At 45.4% G+C, this 12,500-nt stretch overlaps 1 protein-coding gene across 2 annotated transcripts in view; it reads right to left on the bottom strand.

Annotated features, from left to right (window-relative positions):
* Nucleotides 1–12,500, bottom strand: part of wdpcp (WD repeat containing planar cell polarity effector) — a 70,376-nt gene that overhangs the window by 4,601 nt on the left and 53,275 nt on the right. For both annotated transcript variants that reach the window (XM_034551592.1, XM_034551591.1), the window contains 2 exons: nt 10,436–10,526; nt 1,256–1,334 (listed from right to left, as the gene is read on the bottom strand). In XM_034551592.1, the coding sequence (XP_034407483.1) occupies nt 1,256–1,334; nt 10,436–10,526 (170 nt within the window). The remainder of the gene's footprint in view (nt 1–1,255; nt 1,335–10,435; nt 10,527–12,500) is intronic.

Below are 12,500 nucleotides of genomic sequence, written 5' to 3'. Positions count from 1 at the left end.
CTTTATTTCCATCCCTCGCTCCTTTTTACTGTTTTAAAAAAAAAAAGAGAGAGCTTAAGACGGAGCATCTCTCTCTCTCTGGACCCAGCTTGTTTAAATTGGCTGATAGGAAGGGATTTGGGATGGATGGAGGGGGCTTAGAGAAAGGCAGAGTGTGTGTGTGTGTGTGTGTGTGGGGGGGGGGAATGGGGGGGGGGTGCAGAGAGTCATCAGTGTTACAGTCAAACAGCCATGAAAAGCCGATGAGGATGAAAAGAACAAGAGTGCCTTTTTTTTATCTAATGCACACAAATCCCATATAAATACTCCAATATGTTAGTCGGGTATGACAAGGAATGCCCCTCCCACGACCATAGAGACGTGGATGGCTTTATTTGTGTGTGTGTGTGTGTGTGTGTGTGTGTGGACAAAGAGACAGCAGCTTCCAGTGTGTCTTTAGTCACGCCGTTTCAACATGTCATTCGAGTGTATTAAAACAAATCTGAAACAGTGAGACTGAAACAAATGGACTGCGCCGGCGTTTCTTTAAACGTGGCTCCGGCGTGTCGGGAAGCGCAAAGACCCGGAAACCGATGCGGCTCTGACATTTTGAAACGTCGCAGCCACGGACGCTCCCCGATACGATTCATATCGAGACGGCGAGTCAAAGGGAGGCTCGGCGCTCTCCTTACCAAAACGTGTTGGGGGGGGGGGGTATTCTCGTTGCTTCCTGTCAGCTACGAGGAATCGAACGCTCAGAATGCCGTTCGTGTTAATAATGGTGATAATTATCGTGTCTTTTGGAGGATTGAAGCGCCGACTTTCTATGTTTAGAAACTTATGGAGCGAGAGGAAGAGTTGGAGAACATCTCAGGATCTGGTGTTTTCTTGCTTTACCAAGATTACCAACCTTCAAACTAAACTAGTACTCTTTATTTAAAAGACGCTAATAAAACACCCACGTCGTCCTTCAATCAGAGGATCGGTGGTTCGATCCCGGGCTCCAACCCCAAATTGCTCCCGTAGCTGTGCCTACGGTGTGTGAATGTTAGCTACTCCTGATGGACAGGTGGAGCCTTAGCCCCTCCCATCAGTGTGTGAATGGGTGAATGATGTCATGTAGTGTTAAAGTGCTTTGAGTGGTCAGAAGACTAGAAAAGAGATAATACAAGTACAGGTACATTTACTTCTTCAGAGTTCAAGGTAACACGGGGAGGAGTTTATATACACGTGTTCATTGTGTGTGAAGTACTCCTTTAAAACACACACAACTCACTGTGTTTGGGGAGTTTCTGGGTACGGAGGTCCTGATGCACTCTGGTTCCTCTCCGTCTGTCCAAACCCTCTCAGAGGATCTGCTGACACACACACACACACACACACACACACACACACACACACACACACACACACACACACACACACACACACACACACACACACACACACACACACACACACACACACACACACAAAATCAAAAACTGCTGGAGAGGGAAAGATGCCGTATGTTTCGGCCACGTGCCAAAAACAAAAAACACAACGTGGTGGACAGTAAACAACAACAAAAACAACAACACAAGAGAAAACAAACACCTCCGAGGACATTTTTTTTTTTTTTTACTTAAAAAGAAAGATTAATCACAAATATTCCCCAATATTTCCCTTTTTTTTGTCCACATTTGAATCTTTTGTTGTAGTTCAGATAATTTAAGCAACTCGTGTGTATTTTATAGAATTTATATATTTTGTATAATCTTTTCCTAAATTTAAATTGCCGTGCCAAAAAAATGAAAAAAAAAAAATCTAAATAAAACTCTGTAAAATGACGTTATTTTTGCTTTAATGCACTTTAACTCCAAATTGACAGATTAAAACACTTCAGCGGTCTCATTCAGTGTTTTAGTACATCTCACTCCCCTCGGGGTGAACAACCGTCCTGATTAGTTTAGCCGTGATTTAAAAAAAAAATTATGCGGATCACACAGCCACCTGGGCATCGAGTGCGTTTGCGTACACGCGGAATTTTCCGTCCGCCTCAATATCGCATGTTCCGTTTTGTTTACCTGACAAAAGCCCGATAAAGATCCCCGAGATCAAAACGTTGGCTCGTAAACGAGCATCGGCACCTTAATTTAGTCAGATTGCCGTCTCTCGTTTTTCACTCGGCGCTATAGATATGTCGTCGTGTGCGTGAGCGGGGAGGCCGTCGCTAATCCGGACGCCACACGTCGACATTCAACGTCTTCATGGTGAACACGTCATGCCTGGTAAAGTTCCTGAATCGAGACGAGAAGTCAAACAAGAGAGAGAGAGCGAGAGAGAGAGAGAGAGAGAGAGAGAGAGAGATGGAGGTTTGTTGGATCGGAGCATCAAACGGAGAAGAAAAAAACAGCACACACAAAAACAACACTTTTATTTATTTTCCTCCTTCAACACACCGGAGCTAATGGGCTTTTCACCGCAACGAAAAAGGAGCGAGTAGGTGGAGAAGTGGATCTTCGGATAAAAGCTCTTGTCTCTTTGTCACGTCGGGCCTTTTGTGAGGGGGAGACGCCGCGATCGGGCGAAAACAACTTGGCTTCCCCTCCGAAAGAGAAAAGAGAAAAGAGACGCACAGCGGCGTATCTCCCCGAATCAACGCACACGTCAGCCAGACGGCTAGAAGCCATTTCCAACGCCGTTATGAAAAGGCACCGTTCCTAAGCTGTGTGTGTGTGTGTGTGTGTGTGTGTGTGTGTGTGTGTGTGTGTGAAGGCTGAATCTTCTGTTCATCGGGGTTCACAATGGATGCACATAAATATGAGACGAGGTGCATAGAAAAAGACTTCCACCTTGAAGAGCCACGAGATCTGTGATTGATTCTTGTTTTCTTTTCTTTTTAAGAAACAAGTGAATAATATCACAAGATTTGCTTTTCCAATGTTTCTTCTTTCCAATTCAAATCAACTTGTTTCTATGATTTCCTTGAAGTGAAATAAAATTATCTGGGGCAGCGATGGCCTAGATCCTAGTTTATTTAAATTGTATATATATATATATATATATATATATATATATAAAAATAAAAGTATATATATATAAAAAATATATATATATATAAAAATATATTAAAACAAATATATATATATATATATATATATATATATATATATATATATATATATATATATATATATATATAAAAGGTGTTGATAGGTCTTTATGCTAAGCTAAGTTAGCCAGCTGCTTGTTTTTTCCTGTGCTACCAGGAAGTTCAATACAGGTGTGAACCGGGGTCATATTAAATGGGTCAGATAAAGAAAACGCAACAGCGAGCAGCCAGTTAGCTTAGCTTAGCATAAAGACTGGAAACAGGGGGAAACTGCTAGCCTGGCTGTGTACAAGGGGGAAAAGAATCAGCACCTTAAAAGCTCGCTAGTCAACACGTTATGTCCTCTTTGTTTAACCGACCTGTAAAAACGACTGTTCCACTTTCAATTCCTCTCTTGCAAACTACTGCTGTCAAGTTGCCCTTGAGCAAGGCATTAAAGCCCTTAACCGCTTCAACAGCACACTGGCATCCATCCAGTTATTCCTCCATCAGTCCGCCCGCTGCTAATTATCCTCATCTGGCAGCCGGTTAAGCAAAGACGCCCAAACACCCACAGTCGTGTCCTCCAACTCTTCCTGGGGGGGGGGGGACAGTCCAGGTGGGACAGATAATCCGCCCCCCATGCCCCCCCCAGGTCTCCTCCCAGTTGGACGTGCCTGGAATAACTCCACAGGAAAGTAACCCTCCTGATCCGACATCTCCGCTCAGTGAGGAGGAGCAGGAAGCTCCCAGCTGTACCTGAACTCATCACTCTCACATTCAAGATTATGAGGTTTACAGGTTTCGGTGTCAGCCAACAAAAAAAATACAAACATTTCCACAGTGAACAAGTTATAAAAGAAACAGACGTTTCCAAACGACCCGTTTCAGCTCGTCTTGTTAAGGTTACTAAGAAAAAAGCATAAGCTGCATATATATATATATATATATATATATATGCACAATGCAACCTGCTTCACATAGTAAACATACTTTAAAACGTGGAGGCCATTTAGTACGAAACTGCAAGCGAAACAACATCTCTGTATTTAGGAGGATGTACAGTCTGGTTTTGTGTAAGAGTGTGTGTGTGTGTGTGTGTGTGTGTGTGTGTGTGTGTGTATGTGTGTGTGTGTGTGTGCGGTGGGTCACACCCAACTGCACACATATAGGACACATATTTACACAAACATGTATGTCTCCGAGGGTCGTTTTGAATACGAGCTGTAGTGTGTGACTGACGGAGAACAAACAGAGTCTAGTGTGTGTGCGTGTGTGCGTGCGTGCGTGTGTGTGTGTGTGTGTGTGTGTGTGTGTGTGTGTGTCTGTGTGCGTGTGTTCAAACATAAACATTGTCGGTCTGGAGCCAAAAGGTTCCTGGAGCTGCAGCGTGGGAACCAGTGTTTGGAAAGCATGCGAGCGACATGTTTAATCTGCGCGGAGGGCCTCTGAATGTGTTGTTGTGATATATCGATATAAAATAAATAATAATAAACAAAAACGAGTACGAATGCATGACGCGCTGACACGCTCAAACACACCCGTGGGTGACGTGTGCGTTCCCTCAGCAGGTATCGTCCTGAATTCTCTTGACGCCGAAACGTATTTGTGAGACGCACACATCCCATAATGGAGAACAATGGAGAACAAATGCACACATCCCATAATGGAGAACAATGGAGAACAAATGCACACATCCCATAATGGAGAACAATGGAGAACAAATGCACACATCCCATAATGGAGAACAAATATTGGTTTTCTGTCTTGCTTTGAGGAGCCATGTTTTAATAACAACATACATTATATATCGTGGTTTTTACTAATTCAATTATTTCCTTTATCAAGGTGAAAAAAAAGGCGTTCACCGTAAAAATAAACACTTTTTTTTTTCCTCTTTGATGTTGTGATATTTAAATCAGCATTCCCTCTAATAAAAACCCATCATGGCTGCCCTCAAAGGGCCGGTTGTAACACTGTATAAATATATAATATATAATGTAACATAATGTATAATAGTTACTACTCCAACAAATTGTTAAATAACTGTCTTACTGGTCTGGGGCAGTGGTTCTCCACTGGTCTGGGGCAGTGGTTCTCCACTGGTCTGGGGCAGTGGTTCTCTACTGGTCTGGGGCTGGTCTGGGGCAGTGGTTCTCTACTGGTCTGGGGCTGGTCTGGGGCAGTGGTTCTCTACTGGTCTGGGGCTGGTCTGGGGCAGTGGTTCTCTACTGATCTGGGGCTGGTCTGGGGCAGTGGTTCTCTACTGGTCTGGGGCTGGTCTGGGGAAGTGGTTCTCTACTGGTCAGGGGCTGGTCTGGGGCAGTGGTTCTCTACTGGTCTGGGGCTGGTCTGGGGCAGTGGTTCTCTACTGGTCTGGGGCTGGTCTGGGGCAGTGGTTCTCCACTGGTCTGGGGCTGGTCTGGGGCAGTGGTTCTCTACTGGTCTGGGGCTGGTCTGGGGCAGTGGTTCTCTACTGGTCAGGGGCTGGTCTGGGGCAGTGGTTCTCTACTGGTCTGGGGCTGGTCTGGGGCAGTGGTTCTCTACTGGTCTGGGGCTGGTCTGGGGCAGTGGTTCTCTACTGGTCTGGGGCTGGTCTGGGGCAGTGGTTCTCTACTGGTCTGGGGCTGGTCTGGGGCAGTGGTTCTCTACTGGTCTGGGGCTGGTCTGGGGCAGTGGTTCTCTACTGGTCAGGGGCTGGTCTGGGGCAGTGGTTCTCTACTGGTCTGGGGCTGGTCTGGGGCAGTGGTTCTCTACTGGCTGCCGGACCCACCCTCATCCTCGAGGAACATTTTAAACTTCTCAAATGTATTTAATGAAAAGATGGTGCAGTTTGAACCTGAGATAGTAAAGAATGTCAAAGTGTGCACAAAAAAAAACTAGTTATAAATATTCCCTTTTACAGCCAATTAAAAAGCCCAAAGTGCACCTTAAGGAAACGAGGTGATACAACATAACTATTCAGTAACTTTAATAAAATACTCCCACGCCTCCTCTCCGGCGCTTCAGGCGCGAATGATCACAAACATTCCGGCGCGTAAACTCACGCAAGTAAAGCGACGCGAGAGTTCGCTTCTCTTTCGCAGCACGAAGGAGAGCGAACAGACGGCACCTTCAAAATAAAAGCACAGGATTCTTTTCTTACATATTTTAAATAAGAAATGGTGATCATGCGTCTTTCAAGCAGTCGCGGGCCACATAAAAGGACATGGCAGGCCCGCGGGCCTTGTGTTTGACACCTGTGATTTAGAGTCAATCAGACCATAAAGCAGGTTATGCTTTAGGGCGGGGCTACAAGGTGATTGACAGGTCTCTACGCCACTCCGCCGCATTTCAAATATGGTCATAATGTTCATTTCTTCATTGAAGACAGGCAGTGACGTTTATTCTCAATGGAAAATATGTTTTCGATCTTCTCTTGACCGGCTTCAGTGAGAGTTTGATTGACTGAAACACACACTCATACTAACATCGTGTCACAGACAGTCGTTGGGACGGTTAAACTGATGCCTATGTCTAAGTGTGTGTGTGTGTGTGTGTGTGTGTGAGAATGGAGCAGAAAAGCCAGCTCATAAATAATGAGTGGCTCGCTTCAAGCAGAGGGCTTCAGTGAACAGGTGTCTCGCCACACACACACACACACACACTCTGTTGTACTTTTTACTTAAATAACCATAATTCACTAAATGAACATCACGCTGTATTGAAGAAGACTTGAAACTAGAGATTGAGACCAAAAACTAATGTTTACGATGTTTACTGAGGGAATACATCAAGAGAAGTAGAGTCATTTATATAGACTTCTATACAACCAGAGGAGTCGGCCCCTGGTGGTCAGGAGAGAGAATGCAGCTTTAACACATGAAGCATAGACTTCTATACAACCAGAGGAGTCGCCCCCTGGTGGTCAGGAGAGAGAATGCAGCTTTAACGCGTGAAGCATAGACTTCTATACAACCAGAGGAGTCGCCCCCTGGTGGTCAGGAGAGAGAATGCAGCTTTAACACATGAAGCATAGACTTCTATACAACCAGAGGAGGAAAAACTTTTGTCTTCTTTCGCTGACAACTGCGGTCAAAAGTTTTAAAAAAAGACGGGCGGATTGCATGAGATAGATATTCATGCATCGTTAGATTTAAACATTCATCCATTATCAGCTCTTATCCGGGGTCGGGTCGCGGTGGCAGCAGGTTCAGCAGGCCGACCCAGGCTTCCCTCTCACCCGCAACACTTTCCAGCTCATTCTGGGGGATCCCGAGGCGTTCCAAGGCCAGCCGGGAGATATAATCCCTCCAGCGTGTCCTCGGTCTTCCCCGGGGCCTCCTACCAGTTGGACGTGCCCGGAAAACCTCTAATGGGAGGCGTCCAGGAGGCATCCTGACTAGATGAACCACCTCAGCTGACTCCTTTGGACACGAAGGAGCAGCGACTCGACTCCAAGCTCCCCCCTGATGTCCGAGCTCCTTACCCTATCTCTAAGGCTGAGCCCGGCCACCCTACGGAGGAAGCTCATTTCGGCCGCTTGTATCCGAGATCTCGTTCTTTCGGTCACGACCCAGAGTTCGTGACCATAGGTGAGGGTTGGAACGTAGACCGACCAGTAAATGGAGAGCTTTGCCTTCCCGGCTCAGCTCCCTCTTCACCAAGACAGACCGGTACAGCGCCTGTTTTACTGCTGCAGCCGCACCGATCCACCTGTCGATCTCCCGCTCCACCTTACCCTCACTCGTGAACAAGACCCCGAGATACTTGAACTCCTTCGCTTGGGGTAGGCAGTTTGCCCCCACCTGGAGGGAGCAATCCGCCGGTTTCCGGCAGAGCACCATGGCCTCAGATTTGGAGGTGCTAACTCTCATCCCTGCCGCTTCGCACTCGGCTGCAAAACGCCCCAGTGAATGCTGGAGGTCACGGTCCGAGGAGGCAAACAGGACCACATCATCCGCAAACAGCAGAGAGGCGATCCCGAGACTCCCGAACCGGATCCTCTCCGCCCCCTGGCTGCGCCTAGATATCCTGTCCATGAAGGTCACGAACAGGACCGGTGATAAAGGGCAGCCCTGGCGGAGGCCAACACCCACCGGGAACGTGTCTGACTTACTACCGAGGAGACGAACACAGCTCCTACTGCAGGCGTACAGAGACCGGATGGCCCGTGCCAACGGGTCCGGCACCCCGTACTCCCGCAGCACCCCCCACAAAAAACCCAGAGGGACCCGGTCGAAAGCCTTCTCCAGGTCTACAAATTTCTTAATTTTCTTTACTCACTCATATTCTTGTCTCATCACCTTCTTCCTTTCCCTGCTTTCCATCCTTTTCTTCCCCCCTTCCTCCTTCCCTCCTTTCCTCCCATCATCCCTCCCCCTTCCCTCACCCCCTCTGTCCCTTCCTCCCTCTTTCTCTGCAGCGCTGTTGTCCAAGGATAGGACGTGCTGCAGGTGATGCCGGTAAATCATCTAGGACATAATTAAGAGGCTTACGAGGAGGCGTGTGTGTGTTATGCATCACATTAGAAAGAATAATGAAGAGGAACGCATGCAAACGGCCTCATAGTTACACAAACGCTCATTTTCATTCACAGGCAAACACACAGACAGCCGGCCTGAGGGGTCTGACCTTATACGGTGGAGTTAAATACCTCTCTCGCCTCATTTGGTTGTCTGTGAGTACGCACACACACACACGCACACACGCACACACACACACATTGCCTTCTGGTGTGTTTTAATCACCAATGAAGGACTCATCAGACATGTTCATCTAGTTCCCTCACACGTTTGAATGTTTTCTGCTCACCCGTTGGCCCTTGAAGCCTCTGTGAGGAATTGTGTGTGTGTGTGTGTGTGTGTGTGCGCGTGTGTGTGTGTGTGAGTGTGTCCGTGTGTGTGTGTGTGTGTAATCAGGAACTCGGCTTGATCCCCTCTGGTATGTGCTTTCGGGAGTGTTTGTCAAAGGGCAGCAGCACAGCCTGAGGTAACGACAAAAAAAAAAAGAAGGGGCCTTTGCTGGTTTTCCTCCGAAAACCTTTTGGTGTAACGTATTTAATTAGTCTCGAGTTAAAAGACTTGATTTTTCAACACTACACTTTATATCGCTACACTTTATAATCACTACACTACATATCGATACACTATATATATCACTACACTTTATAATCGCTACACTACATATCGATACACTTTATATCGATACACTTTATGATCACTACACTACATATCGCTACACTTTATAATCACTACACTACATATCGATACATTTTATATTGATACACTTTATGATCACTACACTACATATCGCTACACTTTATAATCACTACACTACATATCGATACATTTTATATCGATACACTTTATGATCACTACACTAAATATTGATACACTTTATAATCACTACACTACATATCACTCCACTATATATATCGCTACACTACATATCGATACACTCTATAATCACTACACTACATATCGATACATTTTATGATCACTACACTATATATTGCTACATTTTATAATCACTACACTATATATATCGATACACTCTATAATCACTACACTACATATTGCTACACTATATATATCGATACACTTTATGATCACTACACTACATATCGATACATTTTATGATCACTACACTATATATTGCTACATTTTATAATCACTACACTATATATATCGATACACTTTATAATCACTACACTACATATCGCTACATTTTATGATCACTACACTATATATTGCTACACTATATATATCGATACACTCTATAATCACTACACATATATATATCGATACACTCTATAATCACTACACATATATATATCGATACACTTTTTAGTTCATTTAAGGAGAAAACTAAATCACCAAATATAAGGAAGCTGAATGTGGAACCGCAAGATACCGCCGTTTTTAATTTGCCTTATTCTATTTTTAGTGAGTTGTGAAACATTGACGTATTCATTTAAATACACTCTCTGGTTTACATCTGTGACTTTATTTAATCTCTTTGTTGTTGTTTTAAATGCACCTCGATAAATAAACCGTTGCATTTAATTTGACAAACAAGTAATAATAAAAATCCAAAACTTATTTTCACTATCTCACTTTTAAAATCACCACGATAGACGATATCGGCTTTTAAAAAAAAGAAGAAGACGGCAACAGGTCGTGCGCCTCGTTGCATGAATATGTCAAACACGATCCGGTTTAATTCTCCTTTGAGGGCAGAAATCGCCCGGCGTCGGATATCATGGAAAGCGTGTCGGAGTGGGTGAGTTACCGAGGTTATCGGGGGAGGCCGCCTCACATTTCAGATGAGAGGAGTGAATAACGAGTCACATTTTTGGTCAAACGTTACGAGTATTTTTTTTTAAATATTTATTTTTCTCACCGTTGTTCTGAGCCTGGATTTCGTTGGCTTTCCTCTTGGCCACGTCCGCCAGCACCACCTCGCCCTTATCGCCGGCAACATAATGGAGGTCCTTTGAAGGAAATGCAAGAGAGAAAGAAACGTGAACGTTAATCTAAAAATGAATCTAGACTCCGATGACAATAGTTTTTTTTTTTTTTTTTTGGAGGGGCAGGGGTGAGTGGGGGGGAAGAAGAAACGGATGAAGAGAGAAGAAGCCCAACGTTTGAAGCCCGACATCAGAAAGAGCACCGGTTGGATGAAATGCCGGTCCCTCCAAAAACTTTGAAATCAGCCAGCTACCCCCCTTCCCTCACACCCTCGTCCCTCCATTTTTATTTTTTAACTAGGGAGGATGTTATCTGTCACATTGCAAAAGTGGGAGAGGAGGCGAGGGGCTGTTCACCTTTCAGAAGCGCCGCCATTCTCTCTTTACGGAGAAACGCATCCAGCCGAGCGCATTACAATATCAGCCCCGGACAATATGGGAACCAGCGTGTTTCCTCTGTATCGCTCTGTTTGAGCCATAAAGAGAGATTATATTGTTAAATGATGTCTGAGGGCGGCCGCCATATATTCATTAATAACCACACGGCATCAGACTGCTGTTCTGTTTTAAGGTGCTCTGGGCTACAAAGCAAGGCTGAGGTCAATTCATCGATTTAAATTAATTCTCAAACCCTCGTTTAAATAAAGTTAATTGTCACGTGAGGGACGTACGCTGCTGCGAGTATGTTGTGTGTTCACGAATAAATGGACGAAGGAGGGACAAAATTACATTTTCTCGAGAGAAATGTTTGCCTGGAAAGAAATGTTGGCAACCTGGAAAGAAATGTTGGCAACCTCAAGAGATGTGCTGTTGATCCACGATATTCTCCCACAATGCAATGCACAAAAGAAATAAAAATGAGCTGTTGGGAGTCAATACATGCAGACCAGGCAGAAAAGAGAACTATCCTGTAAAATTAGAATAAAATCAAAGTGGTTTGTGTTTATATTGAATAAAAACAGAAAATCAGGACGCACTCAGGATTTTCAATGACGCTCCAGAACAGCTGTGAAGTAAATGAGAAACAGACCCTCAACAACAACAACCAGCACGCTGTCAACAACCAAACTGGTCAGCTCCCAGTCGCTTTGAGGTGGTGCAAAAAAAGACTAAATGTAAACGAACGTGGTTAATGCTGAAATGAAAAGGTGAGGACGAGAAAAACAACAAAAATATGTGAAAAAGGAGGAAATCCTGCAACAGTCGAGCTCTTAAATTGATTGAGCGGAGAGTGAATCACACGCTCCTCCTGGCAGCCGACGAGGTGGCCGCAGGGTTTCCCGAGGCCGAGTGCAGGGGCCCGAGGGCCCATCAAAGGGCCCAGCGTGGTGAGCAAAAGTCTTCCGCCTCAGCGACATCACAGGACATCGGTGCCGTGACTCAGGGCTCGCCGTGGATAACCCTCAGCTGGCTAAAGCCGGCCCCCAGCTGAGCCTGCACCCGGCCCTAATACCCCCATATTGTAACCCGGCTTTTGTAGCCCCGGAGGAAAAAAAAGAAAAGAGGAGGGGTGCTTAGAGGGAAAGAGGGGAGGACGGGGGGGACGAGAGGGACAGGGAGGTGCTGAAATTGAAGCGTGTGAATGGGAACAGATTGGGTAATTACAGTGCGGCGCCTGCCCTCTGCGGTAGAAGAGTTAGGAGGAAAATGTGAAAAAAATGGCCGACAACAAAATGGCCTCAAAAAGGGAGCCAAGGGCCGAGGAGGCTAATTCAGCCGAGGGGACCCGGACCCCCAATCAGACGCGAGCGAGGCTTCCTAATTGATAACAAACAAGAGCTGGCGGAAGATTAAATATAAAGGAGGCGTCAGAGGAACGACAGAGAGGTGTGAGACGGTGAATAAAGACATGAAAAGAAAAAGAGAGAGAGAGAGAGATTGTATGACAGAGGGAACAGAACAATATGAACATTTGAAGCCGGGGCGCTTTATTCCAGCTTAGCTCCTCGTAATACTGTCTGAATCTGGAGAGAGGGACCCGGAAAAGAATAAACGAGA

This window comes from Cyclopterus lumpus, chromosome 15 (genome assembly GCF_009769545.1).
Source record: "Cyclopterus lumpus isolate fCycLum1 chromosome 15, fCycLum1.pri, whole genome shotgun sequence".
Taxonomy (NCBI): domain Eukaryota; kingdom Metazoa; phylum Chordata; class Actinopteri; order Perciformes; family Cyclopteridae; genus Cyclopterus; species Cyclopterus lumpus.
Note: the sequence above shows the minus strand (reverse complement) of the source record. Positions and strands in the feature narration are given on the sequence as shown.